This window comes from Myiozetetes cayanensis, unplaced genomic scaffold (assembly GCF_022539395.1).
Source record: "Myiozetetes cayanensis isolate MyiCay16 unplaced genomic scaffold, myiCay2020 scf3, whole genome shotgun sequence".
In the NCBI taxonomy this organism is placed as follows: Eukaryota; Metazoa; Chordata; class Aves; order Passeriformes; family Tyrannidae; genus Myiozetetes; species Myiozetetes cayanensis.
Window position 1 is genome coordinate 28,622,848 of NW_026087521.1, and position 22,466 is coordinate 28,645,313.

The 22,466-nt window shown below is 37.3% G+C and overlaps 1 protein-coding gene across 1 annotated transcript in view; it reads left to right on the top strand.

The window, feature by feature from the left end:
- Nucleotides 1-22,466, top strand: part of CNTN1 (contactin 1) — a 243,587-nt gene that overhangs the window by 215,558 nt on the left and 5,563 nt on the right. Inside the window, exons 20-23 of the mRNA XM_050325399.1 lie at nt 2,276-2,379; nt 8,523-8,709; nt 10,193-10,305; nt 11,442-11,598. Of these exons, the coding sequence (XP_050181356.1) occupies nt 2,276-2,379; nt 8,523-8,709; nt 10,193-10,305; nt 11,442-11,598 (561 nt within the window). The remainder of the gene's footprint in view (nt 1-2,275; nt 2,380-8,522; nt 8,710-10,192; nt 10,306-11,441; nt 11,599-22,466) is intronic.

Consider the following 22,466-nt stretch of genomic DNA (forward strand, 5'->3'; position numbering starts at 1 on the left):
CAAGTGTTTGTATAGCTCTCTAATTTCAAGAACATAGTAGAGTCTAGTAGCTCCAAAAGACAGAGGAGAAGCAACTATACAGTAGTGCCGGTTTCCAGATAAAGAGGTCAGTTGAGTGGCTGCTGATGTTCTAACATAGACTTTTGCAAAGTCCAGACACCTGATAAAAACATTTACATTTAAATGATGCCAGATGCAGACAGCAAAAGGAGTAGAAGCTCAGCGAGCCTACTTCTTTGATTTCAAACACAAAAGTCCAAACCTTTCCAGTAGTGCTCAACAGCTCCTGTGTGGGGCTGTGACCCTGACTACTGCCCATATCAAATCCAGGAACTGCAGGACAGGTAAGAAGGAATTTTTCCCATAGATGTAACAGAAGATGCTCCAAAGAGCATTCTGCAGAGTTTTCCTCTGACATCAGGGCTGGAACAAAATCACCTCCATACCTCGTAGTGTGCTAACTGGCTGCCAGCCTGAACTTCGTATAGTTATGCTTAGGAGATAATTGTGTGATGACCACTATGTTTTCAGTGAAGAGAACATACTGTGAAGCCCACATGATTCCTTTTTTTATTCGCAGAATTACTGAATTAGAAGGCTGTATAAAAGCAACTGATGTCATCTTTCTGGCTCAGGAGACACTGCAAAGTATTTATAGAACGTAAATGCCAAATAGAGATATAAATTATTTGGAGCTCATAAACAAGCATAAGCAGATGAAATATTGTCTAAACTTTATATCAGTATTGTGTCACCAAAATCCCTGGGATTTGAAGCTTTTCAATATGAAATATTTTGGAAAATTCTGTAATTGATACAATAGAGAGGAGTCTGACAGTGATTTGGGAATACATTAGATGATCTCAACTATTCCACTTGTACTTCTGTACCTCCAAATCAGCAAGTGATATTATTATTGTTAGACAACACAGCTTCTCAAACATATTGGGGAGATCTTAAAGCAATATGGTCATAAAATATTCCTTACAGATATTTATAAATATACATACATACATATAGTGACAGTTTTTCCACTAAGTTGTGTATTTTATAATAGATCTATGTCTGTCTAGTTATAACTGTTGGCAGCATTATTAACTTTAGTGACTGGGGAATTTCTGTGTTCCCATGTGTTCTCAGCCAAGTTCCATGTCTGACAACTACTAGTCATACCTGCCATTGCTAGTAGTGAGTAATGATTGCTAGTAATGAGTGCACAGGCCTCTTGCTTATCTAAATTCCTGTCATTGTGAAAACAATTTTGCAATAATGTATAATTTTTTAATTAGACATTTGCATTATTAACAGCCATTGAAAGACAATTACGAAAGGTAACTTTGCATATAAGATTATTTAGTTACCTGGGATACTTTTCATGAGAGATGTAACTGATTTTTTTCTTAACAGTGGCTGTTTAGATGCATAGTTGACTGGAAGCCCAGCTGGAAGATTAACTATATGAAAGCTTTCCTCATTAGGGCTGCCATGCCCATCTGTTGCAACTTGTTTCAAAAGATTTGTGACAGAGAACTGCTCTTAGCTTGGAAAGCTCTCTTTCTTATGCATTGCTTATGTCTTTTTTAATTCCTTATCTCACTTAAAATGCAAGCAAAAGTGAAATAACAGCTTCTTATAATGAAACCAGAACTTAATAGTCTAGGCCCTGAATAAAAGTGTATCTCGTTATAATGGTCTGTGCTGTGCATTAGCTGCTGTCCAGAACTAAAACCAAAATCTATTGTGTGATGTATGCCTGATAGAAGGGTGCTTTGGATCATATCACACTTATGTTCAAGTTTCTGTGTTCCACTGGACAGCCCTATATCTAATATCTGCACTCATAAAAAGTTTGCATCATCATGACTAAGTGACATACATGAGTATTTGTGTGTAACTAACTTAAAAAAATCTGATCTGATGTATGTAATCTGGGAGCTGCTGTCCCATTTAGTAAAAGATCACTGGATGTTTCATTCTGTTTACAAAAGCCTGTTTTCAGTTCACACTAATTTCATCATGGAATCTGTTGAAGCATAAAAATTCATAATCTGAGCCAAGCAACAGGATCATTGCTTTGTTTTTATAGAGTCATTTTCCATACAGATCATCACTGGATTTGAAGTTTACTCAAGTAAAACCAGATTAAAGACTAACACTTGGCTCACTGATACCAAGAAAATAATATAAAATGCTGAAGTGAGAAGAGCCCCTGTAAGGAAGTATGACAGTATCACAGGAATCAGATAGGATATTTAACATATGTTTCATCTTCCAGCTCCAACTGAAATACCTACAGATGTGAGTGTAAAAGTTTTATCATCTTCTGAAATGTCTGTTTCTTGGCACCATGTTTCTGATAAATCTGTGGAAGGATATCAGGTGAGTTTAGAGGTGACACTGTATATCTTCTTATTAATTTCATTTCCATAGTTAAATCCAAGAATAATTCCTACTCTAGCATTCTGACTCTTAGGGTTCACTTTTCTTTAGTTGGTGCTTTCTGTGCAGATTTTGCATTCTGAGAAGCAGATTGGTTTTGGTGTTATGTACTTAATTACTAAAACATATTAAGAAATGTGTGTTCTCAGTGTTTAACTGGCATAGAGTATCATTATTTCATAAAAGAATCTTGTCTATGTTATGTAATTGAATGCCTATCTCTAACTTCTCAAAACATATTGAAATTAAATTCTGGTGTCATTGTCAACACATACATAAAATTGAAAATAAATGATGGCCCACTTAAATTATCAGCAGTTATTAATATATTTCACCCACAAACCCTATAGTAAGTGGGACTACATGACAAGTACCCAGAATCCAGTATAACGTAGACACTGCTATTGTGCAAGACAATAATGTTTTCTTCATTGTTTCTATTCTCCACATGAGAAAGGGCTTCAGGGCATGTTCGTCTGGTCCATCTAAGTGGTACTACTGGTAAAAGCTGTTCTTGTCCTTCTACAGAGATGACAACAGCAGGGTGGGTGCAACCAGAAATGACCATGTAGTACTGCAGCAGGAAAGTCTTAACATCGTCCATACACACTGGATGCTGACAAACTCTGCAGTGTACAGCCTGCTGACTTTGGCTGCACTCCAGAATAGGAGTTTGGGTCTTAGTTTTGTTCGTGAGTTGCTTTGTGATTCAAGTTGTCAGCTACTTAATATCTTCTGTGTTCCAAAATGAGCTCATATAAATGAGGAGTAACCTCATTTTTATTGCTGAAATTATGAAAAAATCTTCTTTGAGTTAGTGATACTTGGTTTTATATTTCGTGATCTCTTTCTGTCTCCATGAGATTTATGTAATACTTTTGGAATACTTAACAAGACTATAGTGAAGACCTCTAGGAACCAGCACAGTGTCCCTTGAAAAGCTTGATTTTATACAGTGCAGACAGAGGACACTGAGGTTTGATATTAAGATGGTAATATCATTGTTAACTCCTGCTTTCTAAAGTAACCCTCTGTTTTGGTGTTTCATTAGGGTTGTGCCTTTAGAATAGGATAGACAAATTGATGGTCGTAATTGAGAGCTGGATGGAGTGCCCAGATGCGTGAGCTCAGCCGAGACAGCCCCGTAGCAACTTTGCACTCCTGAGCTGAACAGTCTGCACAGAAATTGGGCTTGAAGCCTGCACGCCCAGAATAACCAGAACACGCATTAGGCAGGCATACACTGGTGGACCTGTGGGAATCTGGAGAGAGCTGGGAGAGTTGGGATTATAGTTGTTATAGACCATGACAGTGGGTGTTGAGAGTTGTATTAGGGATTGGGGTAGAAAGGCAAGAGGGTTAAGGATAAATGGGGAAAGAAATGGTGGGAGAACATGCTCATAGGCAACCCATATTTGGCCTTTTTTTTTTCAATTTTACCTTATTTTACGTAAAACCACGGGAGTTGCTGACAGGGGACGTCGGGGAAGAAGGGAGGGGAGATTATTCAATGAGAAAGACCAGAATGCATGTTGATTGGAAAAAAAAAAAGAAAAAACGTCAGACAAAAAATGCAGAAGATTTTATGGCTGAAAAGAGAATAACTTGTAAAGAAAGGTGCTCAGTAAAGTGTTAATTCAGAGATCTTCTCCTGAGCAATCACCAGTCTCATTCTAGTAAGAAGGGAAAGCAGCAAAGGGCAAGCCTGTGCTTCTCCACTGAAAATGAAAAGAAATTCTTATGTTCTCCCATCAGTCCTGAAGGAGCCATAGGACACGGCAAAAATAGAGAGGTCTCTTCTGGAAGGTCAGGGCCACCGATAGCTTTTGTGATGTTCACAGAATATGCTGAGTTGGAAGGGACCCACAAGAATCATCAAGTCCAGCTCCTGGCCCTGCACAGGACAATCTCCAAGAGCCAGACTGTGTGCCCTCTGTGTGAAGAACCTCTTCCTGTATCCAACCTAAACCTCCCCTGACACAAATTCAGGCCATTGCCTCGGGTCCTGTCACTGGTCACCATAGGGAACAGATCAGTGCCTGCCCCTCCACTTCCCCTCACAAGGAAGTTGTAAACTGCAGTGAGTTCTCTCCTCTTCTCCAGGCTGAACAGACCAAGTGATCTCAGCTGTTCCTCATATGGTTTCCTCTTAAGGCCCTTAACCACCTTCACTGCCCTCCTTTGGACACTGTAATAGCACTGCAATACAAGCTGTGGTGGAAGGAGCACTCAAACTGCATTTATAAAATTCCAGTGACTATCTCTCCAGGCTCTGTGTATATTGACATCAATAAGTATTACAATAGTTATTTTTTTTAATTACTGCTCAGGTTAACAAAAAACACCATTCACCAGAACACCTCAGGTTTTTTTTGGTCTTTATTATCACCTGAAGATTGCATAACTGACTTTTTGAATACTTGGGTTTAAGAGGTGGGAGTACCCTGAGCAAAATACCTGAAGGTATTTCACCTGTGACACAACACTTCTCACACCAGGAAGAGTCAGATTTTCTTGACACTAATGCATACTGTCAGGATGACTGCCCTCATGGTGATGAGTGTGAGCTGATACATTTTGCCATTACAGAGGAGTATCTTCAGCTCACACTTAAAAAAGAGATAAAGTATGAAAACTATCTCCATCCATATAGAGATTTTAAGATTTATGACTTCTTACAATAGCCTGCTAAAAGCCACAGCTCTTCAGTGCATGCAGTACCAGAGACACTATCCATATTTCCTGCTGCTTCTATACAATAGATATAGGCTAATTCTATTAAACAAATTTATCACTAGTCACCACCATTGTCTCTTGTTCGACTGAAATATGCTATTAGCATTCTTTCTTAATATGAGTAAAGTATATTTTTATGTCATTCCTATATAAAACTTTCATGAGTACCTGAGCTGTTTTTTCATGATGCAGAAGCAGCTTCTGATGTATTTCAGTATATTAAAGGATGAATAGAGGAGAGGACTATGAAAGACCATATTTTCCCTGATTTTAGCACAGAGGGCTGCACCAATTCTTGATGGCTAAGGCATTCCTTCATAAAGATCACTATTGGCTTATTTCCCACAAAAACTCTAGAGCTTGGGTGAAATACCCTTCTGTGTCCTCTGGAGACTGATTGCCTAACAAAATAAATGCAGAGCTACAGTAAAAAGCAGACTGTCTGGGGCTACTATCTAAGCTCTTTAAGAAAAAGGGAGAGGGCCTACTCATTCAAGTGTGGAAATGTGACTTGTTGAAGCAATGGGGTATTTAATTCTAGATATCATTTCCCCAGAGGCAAGAGAGTGAAAGAAAATTCCAAATTATTTCAAGACAATTTGAAATTATTAAATATAAACTAAGAAATGTAGGAATAGTATAAAGAAGGCAGTACTTTTTCTTAGCTCTCAAGGAAGTAATCTTCATTTTTTTTTTCTTTTCCAAGAGTAGTTACAGTGTTCCAAATATGTAAATATGACTATGTATTAAATATGACTGTGTATTAAAGAACTTTCTGTGTGTGCATGACACACAGCTGACACACTATAGGAGTAAAGTCTACAACATTGCAGCCAAGAACAATAGTATTAGGGATTTAAATTTAATTTAATTTTTAAATTATATTACTTCTGCCTGAAATGTAATATACTCTCAGTGAAGCAATTTACATTTTCATTCATTGTTCTCGCTTGTCTTGTTTGATGCTGTATGTTACTTGTATATTACACCCTTAGCATCACTGTAATGCAAAAGAACATTAGGATTGTAAAAAGCTTCACAAGTCAGAGGAATTTGAAGGCTTCCAATGTATGCCACATGACTAATAAAAGTTTCACATGAAGTGTATTTTCCATCTTTAGGTAAAGCAGGTACTTAATTAACATAATAGATCATACTAAAAGCTAGTTAATTAGTCTTCAGTAGACAGTTAATATCAACAACAAAGCTGCCATTGGTCCTGTCATGGTTAATAAACTTTTGGCCACCTAGAACTTTACAGACATCCCTTTGCTGAAGGCTAGAAACTTGTTTGAACTTGGAGACAGAGATAGACATGATGTCCTTTAACTGCTGATGTACTCACCCTCTTAAACTTGAGTCAGTCATTTATAGATCGCAGGTTATGGTGTACAGCTGGTTACATTCAATAACAGCAGCTTATCCACAACACTTTTTTTGTTATATAAAAGAAATTATGATTTTAAGATCATGACCAGACCTTCAGCTGAAATGACTGTGACAGTTTCAGATCTGTGCCAGTTTGAAACCATTCATCAAGCTGGAGAAGCCTGCAGGATGGATTTGGTGCACAGTCCTCACTCATTTGGGGCAAAGGCTGTTGACTCAGAAAAATAGCCACCTTGATAAGTGGGAATTTCATGAGTGTGAGTGCCTAAATTACAGTAAACTGATGTTTAGAATGCTAGTGGATTAAAATTCCAAAGCAGTATGTAGGACATACATTTATAGAACTGAAAATTACTTGTTTGTACCTGAAAGTCAGGTATGCATGCTGAATTCAAAAAGCAAAGCCAGTTTGGTCTGCAGATACAATGTGATTCTCTCTGCACCATGAAGGAGTGACAAAAGCCATGAAGATGTCACATTTATAATAGTCGGAGTATGAGTAACTTGTAACACTAGTGGGAAAGACTGAGGCAACAAATAATGAGGAGACAAACTACAAGAAGTATTTAGATGAGAGTAATCTCGGAGTAGTGATACTGGATGTTCTCATTTTCAAAGACATTTGAAACAGGTGAAGAGAAATCCCCTAATAAATCACCTACCGCCTCTCTCCTCATTCAGACACAGCATGTGTTCTGAGGTAAAATAAAGAAATGTTTTTATTAAATATTGTAATTTAAATGTGAACAGGGGAAAATAATGCCTCACCAAATAAGGATTTTACCCATAACTTGTAATGAGGGCAACTAATGTCAGCAGAATGGAAGATTAAAGCATATGCTATTTAAAGAGAAAAATGACAGGATACCTAATGTCACCAGCAAAATCTTACAAAGCAACATTTTTCCTAGAGCCTGAATTTACCAACAACATTAACTTACTTCTGAAAAATTTTAAAAGTCTGTCAGGTAGCATACCCAAAAGTCTTCATGAAGACAGTTAGAAACTGAGCCTAAATGCTTAGTTAAAACACTCAAAAGCAAAATGTAATGGGCATGGCTTTCCACTCTTTCAGGTTGGTGCAGTAATTTAGTCACATGTAAATGGTTATAAACCAGACAAAACCCAGAGACTGACACTGTTTCTCTCTCGTTTGCATCTCACAAGGCCATACAGAATAAGACTCTGTGTATGTGATGGAATGGCATCACTCCATAGGAATTATTCTATTTTAAAATGGTGCTTTGCAATGCATAATGAATTAAAATGGGATGGAACGAGTTCTTGGGGAGAAAAAAAAAACCTCACAGAACTTCTATGTACTCTTAACTGGCTTTGGATTTTAAGATGTTACAAGTTTAAGCATTTTCAGGTTCTTTTTCACCCACTTTGACAAATGTCAAATTGTACTATGAAATCTAATTGAATTTAGCCAAAGAACTTTAGAAAATATTAAAGTACATTTATCCAAACCTACACATACAGCTAGCATGACTGAATACTTTGCATTCCCTAGACAGAAGTATAAGAGGTCTAAATTTTGAAGACATTCTAAACAAAATACGCTGAAAACATTTGCAGAGTTTAGTCTCTCCTACTGTAGGAAAAAAATATTAAAGTCCAGAGTAAAATGCACAAACAAAAGAGCGAGAAGAGAATAGTCTTGTTCTCTGAAGGCATTATCCATCTCCCAGACTTTTAGTGACTTAGCTAAGAACAAGTTAGACCACTATGAGAAAAGTTTTCATAATAAAATCTGCATTTGTTTCTATTTCTTTATGCGTATACACAACTCAGTTAAAACTGCAGCCTATAGAAGGAATTCCATGCTATTGCTATTAAATTTCTTTTAGCTTGCTTATTACCCAGAGTATGTAGTATAGAAATACACAAATTTTTATAAAATGTCTTTATGATCGAATATGTTAAATTTAATCCTTTAATTTTCTTGCTTACAGATTCGTTACTGGGCTGCTCATGATAAAGAAGCAGCTGCACAGCGGGTACAAGTGAGCAATCAAGAATATTCAACCAAACTGGAAAACCTGAAGCCTAACACTCGCTACCATGTAGATGTTTCTGCCTTCAATAGCGCAGGCTATGGACCCCCCAGCAGCACCATCGACGTTGTTACCAGGAAAGCACGTGAGTAAATGGAACATTAGTTTAGGTGTAATCATGTCCATCATGTTTTCAAACATGGCTTGTTATTCATATATTGAATGTTCTCCCTTCACAGGGTATTGGTTCTTTGTCTGAAAATTTCTGCTAAGGTTCTCCTTCCTCTCTTTTGTTGTGTTGCCTAAACAGCCTTACAAAAGGCAGTAGAGATGCTGAGTTTATAGGCTCATAGGAGGGTCAGCTGCAAGCTCAGATCAGGTTGCTCAGGGATTTACCCAGCTGGATCTTGAAAACCTCCAGGGATAGAGACTGCACAACCTCTCTGAGAAACCTGTTCCACTGCCAGTCTTTTTCTGAGCATCTAGTGTAAGACTCTTTTAAATCAAATTTGAGCCTTTTTGTTAATCATCCTTTTTCCCTACTGTTTTCATGAGCCTTGATCCTTCCTGATATCCCCCCTGGTAAGGATAAGGGACTCTTAGGTCTCCTCCAAAGTAGACTTTTTGCCACGGTGGATAAGCCCAGCTCTCTCAACCTCCCTTCACATGTCCAGTGCTCCAACTCCCCACCAGGTTGGTAGGCTTACTCCAGATTACCAGTGTCCTTCTAGTACTGGGGATATCAAAGCTGGACATGATATTCCAAATGATGAACAGTTGTAACCAGCTATTGTAGGCAGCAGTTCTCTGTCTTTCTGTTCAGTCGGTAGCAAGAAGGATTCTGAAGATCAGAATGTGACAAACTGCCATTTTCACTAACAGTGGAAGAGCGGGATTAAGCATCCTTGAAAAGTGGGCAATCTGAATCCCACCCTAGAATTTACATACCATAACGGGTTTCTGAATATTGCTCCTAACTTAATGATGATACCTAGTACTAGCATTGACTGAGCAATTTAAGAAATACATCTTGTATATTTAAAACACACTTACATGGGCTAAAAATACATAGTATAACTAATTTCTGTCAGTAAAGAGAGTATTAAATAGAGTAAATAGAGTATTACGCAGCTTTCACCTGCAGGGTTCATTTGTGTTGAGAAAAGGTTCATTTTATAAGCTTATTACGTGAATGATAATTAATGGTTTCTGCAGTGGGGTACTTCTGTTTCTACAGAACTGAGTTAAATGCTGTAGAAAAGCCTGTAAATACTTCATTTAATATTTAATCTCCATGAATAAATATGACCTAAGCCACATTTCTGGGAGGTTCTGAACATAGTTACATGCCAGTAAATACCCATGGCCAGCAACATAGTGAAGGGTAATGTTACCCACTTCTGTTCTCACAACGTGGAAAGGCAAATCCACAAAGCAGCCACTGCACAAGCAATCCAAAATTGCCTGGCTCAAGCTGTAGCAGTTCATTCCAGGAAGGAAACTATCCCTTGCTCATTTAAATGTCAGCCAGATTTCCCTTCTTATATTTTTACATTTCTTAATAACAACGTCATTGAACGTTTATGAAATCTCATTTAAGTTTACGTTACACATATGTTGCTTTTCAGCTCCAAGCCAACGTCCAAGAATTATCAGTTCCGTAAGATCTGGTTCAAGGTACATCATCACCTGGGATCACGTGAAGGCAATGTCAAATGAGTCTGCAGTTGAAGGATACAAAGTATGATATCTGAAAATACTTTTTATCTTTGTTTGTGCTACATGGTGTGCATTTTGTAGACTGTGCATATCTTTGTACCTAATCACACATGCATAGCTGAATGCATAAGATGAAGGTATCATGCTCAGCAATCACAGCCATCCAGTAGGCTTAGAGCAAAACCAATGGGCTTAGTCAATATTATGAGAATACACTGGGGCACTGAAATTCATTTGGGTGGTAAGCCATATTATGGGAAGGTTCATAGCAGCAACTGCAGCATCTCATTTCCCTTGTGATCACATTTATTGTCTATTGGCTTAAAATAATGCTTAAAAAAGTTGGACGCTTTACAGTTTGTCTTTATACCACTATGCATTGTTTCTTTCAGCTTTTCTTTCCCATCTCCATGGGAGGTACAGTTGCTTGAACATGAGGTCTTTAAAGTCTGGGAAGGTAGAGAAAGGGAAGAGACCTTTAATGTCATTAGATACAGTTGCTGTATAACTGGAGCAACTGTATATACTAACTATAGGGCATATAGAAACCTTCAAATATTAATTCCTGTTTCATTTTGCTGCTTCATGGGCAGTAAGAAAATTAGTATCATGTTCTACGTGCACAAATGTGCTTGAGAAGCTGAACTCCTTCCTGGGAATTGCTGACAGTGTTTCACAGAGATTATTCCAGAAGGAATTGAGATCTTTTCTCAAGGTCCCACAAGACATATGCAATCACATTTGCAATAGTTTAACATCATTGATCGTTAATAAAATTTATGATTGTTTCATTTATTTAAATTGTTATAAATTTTATGTCAGAAAACCCAACTGCGTTCTCATATTTTTGTTTGATGTTCTTTGCCACCTTGCATTATTATCCTCCATCGTTTAATTACTTGAGTATAAGTACTGAAATTATCTTTTGAAAGGTGACATAATTTTGTAACAGAGAAAACAATGAGGAAACATTCTGTCTAGATTCACCCCGTGTATAAATGGAAAAAGTAGTATCAACCAGTTAGTTTTGATATATATATATAGGCTTCATATGTAAATAAAACCTTAATACTTTTTCATTGACACGCTGTACAAACATAACTGTGTCTTCATGGAAATGCAGCATTTCAATAACTATACCTACTGTGGCTTTCCTAGGTACTTTATAGGCCAGATGGACAACATGAAGGCAAGTTGTTTTCAACTGGAAAGCACACAATAGAGGTGCCAGTCCCCAGTGACGGTGAATATGTTGTTGAGGTCCGAGCACACAGTGAAGGAGGAGATGGAGAAGTAGCTCAAATAAAAATTTCAGGTGAGCAGATAATATCCCTTCTTCTATCCCACAATCCTTGGAAATATTGGACTGAATATTTTCCTCTTGCATGCTATCTAGAGATGGGCACACCATTCACATGCAAAATTTGAGAGGTAGCCCTTCAGTGGTGACTGTATTGAGAATAGGAGCTTATCTTAAAATATTTCTCAGGACTCATAGCATACACAGGACACTTCAGTAGCAGTCCAGCTCAATCCTGGAAGCACTGCCAGTCTTCCAAGTACCAGACTGCTTCTACTAGTGCCCCTGGTTAGGCTGCCACTTCTAGAAGTATCTTACAAGGATAACTACATGGTGCAGGCCTCAGGATCTACATGTCAGCTTGCAATAACCCTACTGTTCCTTGCACCTGTTGCCTCTGTATCTCATTCCTTTGTCAACTGCCACTAAGAGGAAAGTAATAGAGAAAAGGACTGGTCCATGGTGATCCATAGACCACTTGCTCGGGAAGTTCCACTTCTCAGTGAAAAAGGGATCTGTGACATAAAAATGATAAATAAACAACTCAACATGCTCAACTTCAGAGTGGTCTGGATGACTGGTAAAGAAGAGGAGAGAGCATGGCTTGGGATGATTCAGATTGTGCTCAGTGTTGACTCTAAATACAAGCTCAGACATGGTCTGCACATCTCTTTCCTGTTAGTTTTGTTTTTTAAGTAGTAGCGTGCCTTGGCACACAGTGTATGTAGTAAAACATATGAATAGACATCAAGAACTTGGATAGTGTCTTTTCAAGGTTATGGTTTGAACACTTGCATTGCATTCTTGTCTTTTGAATTAAAAAAATTAATTTGTGGAATAGTAAGGATTAAACATCAACAATATTCTTTTCACACAAGCAGTGCAGTCATTATTGTGGCTTTTTTAAAAAATCAATGCCTATGCTGTATTATCTGTACTGTGAGGGAAGCTGCCAATTACTAAAGGAGTAGACCTCCCATCTGCAGGTTTTCAGTATTATGTACAGTTTATATCCTTAGTGTGAACTCATGGGTATCACCATTTTTTGTTTGTTTGAAGCATCATTGCATCTTTGTTCTAATGATTAATGACCTGCATTGATGACATTTTTTTACCTAAGTTTATTCTCTGTATTTGTCTGGTTTGGGAGTCTGGCCTTTTATAACTTCTGTTAGATTAAAGAGTCTTTTTGTGTCTGATACATTCTTCCCATTGAGAAATGTATATATACCAGCCAATGATACTAATTAAATGTTAAACAGACTTGAGCCTTGAATTTCTCCATAACAAATTCTTCAGGTCCTTAATAATTTCGGCAGCTCTTTTCTTCACCTCTCCAGCTTCTGAGACTTCTGTCAGGACTGTAGACACTATAACTATATGCACTGTTTCAACTCTGCTGTCTGCAGAGATAGTCTCACCTTCCTACACTTAACTACTCCCAGAATTATTCATGAAAGGCTATCATTCGCCATCTGTTGCCTTGCACTGGGCGATAAAATGGTGTTCATCTTGTTTATCCAACACTAACTCTAAATCCTTCCTATAATCCTTGTTTTCCAAGATGCAGTACCTCATCCTTATCTATACCATGACAGTGTCATGTCTTCTTTTTCCTTGGTGTATAATTTTACATGTGACTATGACAAAGGACAATTGGTTTGAATTGGATAAGTTCCCATGCTGTCTCAGTTTTTATGAATATGTTGTTGTCACTACTTTGCCATTTTGGTTCCTTAAGTGTTTACTTCTGGTTTTGATGAAGAACACTGGATTATCTTCAGTGTACTGCTGTTCACTGTGCAATTGCACTAGCAATTCAGTGACCATTCTTCAGTAATTGTGAGCTAAAATCTGCCAGTGACTGAATTCTTAATCAATTTAGCATACATGTTAGTTGTGTCCACCATGTTCTATGAGAATGTTTTGGGATACTAAGTCAACCACTTTAAAAAATACCTTGTGGATATTATCATACACTCCGACAATCACTTTTGGCATATTTTATGAGCTGCAAAAAATTTGAGGCAACTGCTATCTTTAGGACATGTCCTAGGTATCTTTGTATCATGCATGTATTAGAATCTGTCATGAGTGTGATGCAAAGACCCTTTAGGTTACAATAGATAGATTACTTCCCAGACTGTAAGCAGAACCATCATGTCAGTACAAAGTTAAGCCCAAACTGATCAGTCTTTCCAGTATGACCTGTCCTAAGGGTGACCATACAGAGTTAGCACCGCTGGGAGAGTTAGCACTCTAAAAATTCTAGAGTTTCACCGAGTTTAGCGTTGATCTGTCTTCCATGCTGCAGACAAGTTTTCATCCACAAATTCTACCATACAGCAGCTGGACAGACAGGGACAGTGCCTCTGGTGACATAGATAAAGGCAGCATTCCCTGGATTCAGTTTAAAGATAGAAAAGGAGACAAATGGCAGGGTAATCTCTTTCAAATACATAGTATACAGAAAACAGGGCAAGAATTTCAGGCAGTTTCTAAGCTCAACACATGCTTTTTCCAAAAAGCAGAACAACGTGTAGTTTTAATGCCTACGCATGGCAAATAATGTCTGCTAATTTTTATTTTTAAGGAGATTTTCAAGTAGCACATCAGGGTTTAGAACAGTTGCCCCAAAAGAATTATAGAGTGATGAGAAGCTTTTAAGCAATGATGATTTTTCTCAGAGAATTCCAAAGAAGAGAAGATTTAGTTTTGTAGGAATGTGTGTTTTGGTGGTCAGCTGACCAAAATGGAAATTACATATTTACAGAGAGATGTAAACAATAGCTAAAGGCAAAATATAAGGCATCTTACCAAATTCAGAGGGGAACAATGCCTTACCTGACCTTGAGGCATCTGATTTCAAGGTTTGCAAACCTAGTTAATTTCCTGCATATGTGAATGGGAAGAATTAAGCAGTTAGGGCAGAGGTTCAAAATAACCTGTATGCTGACCAGGAATGACCAGATCTTAAGCAAACTGGAAGGATGCACCAAAGAGAAAGGATTGTCTAGAAAATCCATGTGTTATCCAGACTGGTGTTTTCTGTTGTTCAAGGGGTGTCAAATCCACAGTAATCTACATAATACAGCTGAGCTAGGTGTCTAAGCTCCCATTACAACTGGTTGTCATCTAGGGTGTAATTCAGAATGTTAAAGCCTGAAACATTGGTCTTTTGGCCTATATTTCAGGTTTAGGAACCCTAACTAACCCTGAGATCTTAAATTAGGTATTAAAACTATAGTACTTTTTAACTAACATAATTACATTTGAAAGTCAAATGTGAAAGAAACTAGATGTTATTTCTAACTCAATCCCTTGTTTAAAGGCAAAACTTCCTTTTATATTTTCTTCATCCTCCTCCTTCTCACAGAAAACCCAGTCACCTGCAAAAGGTGGAGGCAAACATCCTGCAGCTACTTTACTCTGATATAACCATTCAGCCTCCTACAGGATACACTTTTTTAGCTGAGAATGATATAAGGGAAGTTTACCAAACACAAATATCTCATGTGTACTTCTTTGAATATATTTAATCTTGAAATATAAGTTCTTATCATAAACTCATTCTCTCTACATATGCCTAGTGCATTTCAGCATACAACTCTAATCAGAGTAAAATACAGTCATGAACTATTACCTTTTATTGGCCAGTGTCTGTTGTACAGTCAGGAGTTTGGGGATATTTTTCAAGTCCTTATAGTAAATCAATGAGCTACACAATTTAAAATTCATTCTGGAGTTACCATAGCCAGATAAAGTTGTAACTACATGTTTAACCAAAGAAGTCTGTTTCAATGGTTAATAACAGTCTTATCTGTTTTCTTTGAAATATTTTAAAAGGCTGACGGTGTTTTTTTGTCTTTTGCATGCTTTTCAGATTGCAGTACTTTGCCATATTACTAATATTAGTGTAATCAAAGCAATCTTGCAATCACTGGAAGTTTAAACCATATGGTTCTTGTTTCTTTTTTACTTCACTTCCTGTTACAGCACTGGCCTCAGTGCACTTGATTTATGGCAAAGTAAGGAAAAACAGAATAAAGCTCTCAGATTTTAAAATTTCATCCAGAGAGGGAGGCGGGGGGTAACTTCTCATTTGGGAAAAAATTGGGAAAAAAAGGAAAATACCATACACCTTAAGCTTCAAAGATGAAATCAGGGTAATGTCTCAGTTTAAATAGTGACCTGGACAAAGAATAATTTATGTATTATATATGCTTGTAGCAGGAGTACAAAATTATGGTTTCTTGTGCTCACTGCACACATATATATACACATATGAATTCCATTTGCCAGAGGCATGTTTTAGGATGCTGAAAAAGTATTTACCCTGAAGCATAGCTTTTTCAAAGGACAATGCAAAATTTTTGCTTATAGTAACTTATACAATCATTTTAATCATTTTATCTTTTAGTTTTTTCAGTTATTTTTAGAAGGGAACATAAATGTCTACCACTTTTCTTAGTATCAAGTAAGTCAGGTGATCATTCACTTTTCATGTGGCGTAAGCAAATATGATTTGAAAATGTCCATCTGTTGCAAAGGCAGTTGTATAAGAGGAGGAGAATACAGGTAAAAATTGTAGGTAATGCTGATGAAAACAGTCATCTCTCTAACTGGAGTGACAGTCCTCTGTTACTCATCTTGGATCTTCTTATGCAACTGTGACAAGAATGTAGCAAAAATTTTCTACTAAACTAAAAGTACATTTCCAAAAGAGCTCTCCTCTAAAAGAACAGTGATTTCCACAATGCATTTGATGTTGTCTCATTACTCAAAAATTAAAAAGAAAATACTCAGAATATCCTCTATCATAGTACCTAAATCTGCCTAAATCAACATACTTTGTTGTCTTGTTTTTCTCTTGATTTTTCCTCATTGTCACATTTCCTTTCATCACAGTTCTGCTTTATTGGAACTACCTCCTTCCAAGCCTTACTTTTGATGAATAAGGCTTGACAATTCCATGCATTACAACATATTCAGTGTTAAGCATTTTCTTGAAAAGCAATATTCTCCCTAATTTCAATTTTCTCTCCTTTTCTTGTATTTGAAGTCAACAGTTGGACAGATTGTGAAAATGTTTTCATATCTAGTTATGTTTTTGTAGTCTGCATTATCCTATGATAATCCCAATGGTGTTTATTTTGTCATTTATGTTTATTTATAGTGGAAAGTCTGGATACAGAAAGTTTGAATAACAGTAAAATTTCAGTTTTAGCCCTAACACATGTAAGTAAACTGTGTTGAGATGGTTGACAGGCTCTATAGCTAGAAATTGGATGTGTACATACATGGGTTTAGGACACAACAGAGTCTTATAAGAAAACAGTATCACAAAAAACAATAGCAGAATAGGTTACTCTTTGTTAGAGAATACTGACAAGACAGGAATTTGTAGTTCCTATATATCAGAAAAAAAAAAAAAAAGGCTACTGTCTTTAAAAAGATTGCGTACCTTACTTCTGATTTTATCTTCTGTCTGACTGGCCACATGCCTGTTTGTGTGAGCTTGGGAACTGCCTGCAAAATCCCCATTGATGGCTATTGCTTGGTCAGCTGAAATCAGGAGAACTCTGCAATACGTTTTAACATTAGCAAAATACCACCAAATTCTATGGCAACTTCGTACACCTTGTTACATGTTTTAACTTGTTACCTGTTGGAGATTTTGCTGGCTATCTCCAAGCTTGAAAGAGTGCTGTAGGAGGTTGTGACTGTCATGGAAGACGCATTCTTGTTGGATCTCAGACAGTAAAGACACTAAAGATAAAAAAAGTAACTAAAGAAAGGTAGTATGAAAGTATAGAGAAAATCAGTGAGGGGAATGCAGTTCTGAGTGAGCCATGTGAAAAAGGCAAGGAGTCTTCAGCTGGAGTAAGGATGGCTAGAAAGGCAAGCATGAACAATAGGAAGACATAAGTAGGAAAAGATTATTCACTTTTCTTCACATTATGAGTATGATTGTAATATAGTAAAATAAGCAGGCAGATTGAAAACTATCAAATACACTTCTGCAAGACACAGAATTAAATTGTGTAACTTCCTGTGACAGGACATTTTGGGGGACAAATTTATAAAAGAGGCTTGGCTTATCAGCCCTTACTTAAAACTGTAGGATATAGTCCTGAGCCTTTGACTCAGGAGCTACTGAACAAAAGCTACAAAGTAACTCAGGACACATTGACACAGTGGAAAAGAATATAAAAAGAAAGTACGTATTCTGCATGCCTTTTTTCCTTTTCACTGCATCCGTTACAGACCACTGTTGGAATTGAGTCAACTGGCCTTTGGTCAGACTTGCTGCAGCTGACCTTACACTTCAGCTTCAGGAAAGTGTACTGTGAAATGCCTGAATAATATTTAGCTGATGGACAAATGATTAGTTCTACTTCCAAAAGCCTTCATTACTTTCTTTATTGTTTTCAGCAGTTTGGATGTTACCTGCCAAACAATCATGACTTTTAAAATGTTTAAGGAAAAGATGAAAACTAAATTTTGGGTTAGTGTGAAGTCTGAAATACCTTTTTTTAAGAACTTCAGCAAGCTTTTGATTGCCAGGGTTTCAGCAAAAGATTTGATTTTCAGGTTCAGTTTGGCTGAACTATACTTTCCCATTAATTTATCCACTGTTTGAGATACATCATAAAGGTACTTTCAGGTCTTTTATTACACAAACACAGGAACACTATACTCCTTCCCTTTTATGAAACAAAATACTTGGTATTTTATATTCATTGTATTCTGTCATTAGAAGATGGAAAAATCCAGAAGATCATTATTTAACTCTCCTATGCTTAAATATAGCAACATACTAGAAAAGAATATTACAGAAAAATTCACATAGCTCATAGACTGATTGACAATAATAGTTTTTTGCTTCAATAGAATAATCTCTTTGATGCAATAATGATTTAATTTAATACAAATGCATATTCTGCTTTCACCTTTTAGTAGGACATTTAACAACTGAACTATATTTATACAGTATTTTTAGTTGCTTTGAGAAATCAAAGCCAGCTAAAAAGGGTTTAGAGTGATTTAAAATAATCTTTGGAAGACTCATCTCATTAATTTTTTCCCCTTAATAATCTAGCAGGGATTGCAGACATGATCACAGGGGTGAAAGAATGGAAAAGGGAACACTTTCTAGTCATGATAATTCATGGGAAGGGAAGGGAAGGGAAGGGAAGGGAAGGGAAGGGAAGGAAGGGAAGGGAAGGGAAGGGAAGGAAGGGAAGGGAAGGGAAGGGAAGGGAAGGAAGGAAGGGAAGGGAAGGGAAGGGAAGGAAGGAAGGGAAGGAAGGGAAGGGAAGGGAAGGGAAGGGAAGGGAAGGGAAGGGAAGGGAAGGGAAGGGAAGGGAGAATACATTTTAAAAAAGAATACTGGTGGTCTTCTACCTAACAATCCTTGCAAAAAATTCTTTAATGGCTATTATTATATGTGAAGGGGAAGAGGTATCTGAGAAGTAAACTATGTTTATTGACAGCTAAGTGATTTTCCTCAGATTTTCCTCAGAGTCCAAGTCATTTTTTCATTTTGGCAGCCCAGGTCTGTGGCATGCCTAGAGTCAGTGGTAGAGAAACCACAGCTCCTGCCTGCCAGCACTGGCAGCATGCGAGGTGCCATTGCTAGAACAAAACCAAATGTTTTCTTGGTTCTAGATTTTCAAGTAGGAGAAGGCAGACTAACACCATGGAGTGGACAAACCACCGAGACCATCAGCAGCACTTCAAATACGTTTTTCTCATAATAGTTGTAAAGCTGTTCTGCAGATGCACAGAAAACTTTAACACAGCACAAAGCATGGGCAAAGGGATAGACAGCTTTTTTCCATCCCATACATCTACTCTCCTGCAAAAACAGTAATTCACAGGGTTGTGAATCACTCCAACATGCCTTTCTTGAAAGGCTTATGGCACACACAGGCATGAGGAAAATTTCCTCGTGCACAAACAAATGTATTCCTAGACAAGAGAAAGTTGGACCCATGATTTAGTAATGACGCCAGTGATGCAAATGATGCCAGTGATGCAGGATAAGAATATTCTTATTAGTTCAGGTTTTTTCATTTACTGTGGATAGGGATAGCAGAATGTAAATCATGTCAGTTGATGCTACCTATTTCTTTTGCAGTAGTTTTTCATGAAGATAGTATTTCCAGCTGGGACAAGAGGAATTTCTTTTCAGAAACCAGTTGAAAGAACTACAAACCCACCCCTTTCTTTTATGCAGTTTAATTGAACCTGAAGAAATTTTCTCCCCATCCCCCCTTCTGTTTTTTTTCTCTTCTCCCCGAGTATATAAAAAAACACTGAGGAAACAGATACTAATGAAGCCTAATAGTTCATAAAGAAACCCATAAATGGAACAGGCAGAAATCCCTTCTTATTTTTTCAGTTGGCCTACTTTTTCCCCAGAAGCAAGGAGAAACAGAATATGAGAAGGCTTTGCAGTTAAATTTCTTAAAGTAAAAAGGAGAGATAAAAGACAACTCTGATGGAATATAGGTCTTTGGATCCTGGACCAAAAGGATAACATTAAATGCAGGAAAATGGATAGGAGTTTTGTCATTCTTTCAGAAAAAAACAAATCTGTTTTGCAAAACAGACACAAAGGCAGACTGTCATGAATGAATGTTTTAGGTCAAAGAATCACCAGTGAAGATATAGACAAAAGCAGGTTTAATATAAAAGTGAAAGTGCAAAAAAGTTCATTGGCAAGGTTCACTCTTCTGCTTACTAGATGGTTGAAGCCCACAAAGAAAAATCAAGCTAAAATCTCAAATCAATCAATCTAAAACTAAAATCAGTGTATAATGATCTATATGGAGGCTGGGGATGGAAAAAGGTAAAGATAGGAAAGGGTAAGGATAAAAAGGAATAAGGGAGACCCTCCTGTAGCATCTCAAGGTTCCGAGTGGAACCCCTTGCAAAACTTAGCCCCAGACTAGACCAAGGGTTTAGGCCTAAAGGTTTTATCAGCTCTTAAACTTAGCAGCACTGAATCAGTAGCCTAATTTAAACAATTTAACAAAAACCATTTGATAACATTTACTATAAGCACAACAGTAACTCTCAGGCCTAACAAAATTACAAATCTAATGTACTTAAGAATCTGAGAGCAACATTCATAGTACATTCACTACAGCATATTCACACTTCTACGCACACAGACCTAAAGGAATGTGTACAAGGTATCTATCTTTGAATAAATAATTCCCCTCAAGTTCAGTGAAATACATCGAATGCCTTTGCATCTTCTGAGCAGGTGAAGGGAGTGTGGATATCAGACCAGGCTCTGTTGTGTTTGGCAATGGTCCTCTGAGCACAGTAAACTTGAGAGTTTACTGGCTCTAAGAGGTGTCCCACTGAGAGGGAGATTGCTTGTCACAGCCCACTGTGGTCCAGGAGAGCTCAAATGATCTCACTTAGGAGAGCTGTTTATGGGATTGCAATTGCATTGGATTGGCATTAGTTATAGTAATTTTCCATCCTGGCTGCAATTTGGGTTGGTAACTTTCTGTGAAAGTTCAGTAATAAAAATGTTGTTCCACTTTGGTTTTTATAAGTTTCCAAGTCTGTTCATTAAAAAACAAGAGCTCGTTAGACAACATAAGTACCTGGGAGAAGTCAGTGTTTCTGAAAAGCTCAGGAGGAGCTTAGCCCAGGTGCAATTCATCAAGGCTGAGGCCTAAGAAGTGTTTCTGAGATCATAGTGCGGCCCAAGGAGGGGGATGGCAGTGGTGGTACCACCAAACAGACTCATCTCTTAGCAAGTTACAGAATTTACATTACAAATTTAAATGTTTTATAAATAATATAAAATACCAGTCCTGGAAAGAAAACTTTCTCTTTTCCTTACTCTTACTAAATGTAAAAGAAAAAATATGTTGCAGTGACTGCATCATTCAGATAGTCAGTCTGCATCTACCTGGATAGCATGTGAGGAGTGTATCTGTAGACAGAAGCAGTGCCATTGCGGATCCAGCTCCCCACGATATGCTCAGATGTTACTTTGCACTACCTCTATTCTGGTTCCTGCACAGGGTAGCCAAGAAAACTTCACAGTTCAAAATAAACTCCAATAAAGCAGGTGGCTGAGATACTTGCTTTAAAAGCACACTCCTCCTGAAATGGGAACAATCATGGAAACACCCCTCCCTGATGATCTGTAACTGGAAACTAGAAAAACTGATGTCAGCTAATGCAAATCAGTTCTTCAACAATCTTTCCTGACAAAAAAGCAGAGAGAGATTTTGCCATGACAGGATCATCTCACGATTAGCTAAGAAATAGCCTGTAGTTTGTGTATGTTGGCAGAGCAAAGACTTTCCCACTGAAAAAGAGAAGTTATTCACATATGACAGCTTCACAGATGACCAGCAACTAATCTCCTGGTTCACAGATCTGATGAAAGTAAGATTTTTAAACAGGTCTCTACATTTATTTTTTTTTTTCACAATACAGTATAAAAAGACACTAATGTTGGGAAAAGGGCCTAAAAAAATCATATAAAATATCATATATACTTATATAAATATAAGTAATATCTAAAGATAATAATGGCATAACAAATTGTGACAAAGGCTTGGGAAATACATCAAAGTCTGATATGCTTTGATGCCTGTTTCATTTAGGCATTAAATTGATTTCATTTCTTTTGAGTATAATTAGAAGAGTGTTGCATGCTGTTCAAGATGTCAATAAAATTTAGGATCTCCATTGAGAAGTATAAAAGATTTCATCCTAGGCATTATATGATTGAGATGGCAACACAGAATTTAAAATACAAATAGAAAGCTGTGGATCAGTGGGACTTTACCCATAGAAATGTTATTTTGATGTTAAGCTACATTCTGACTATATGTTTCTGT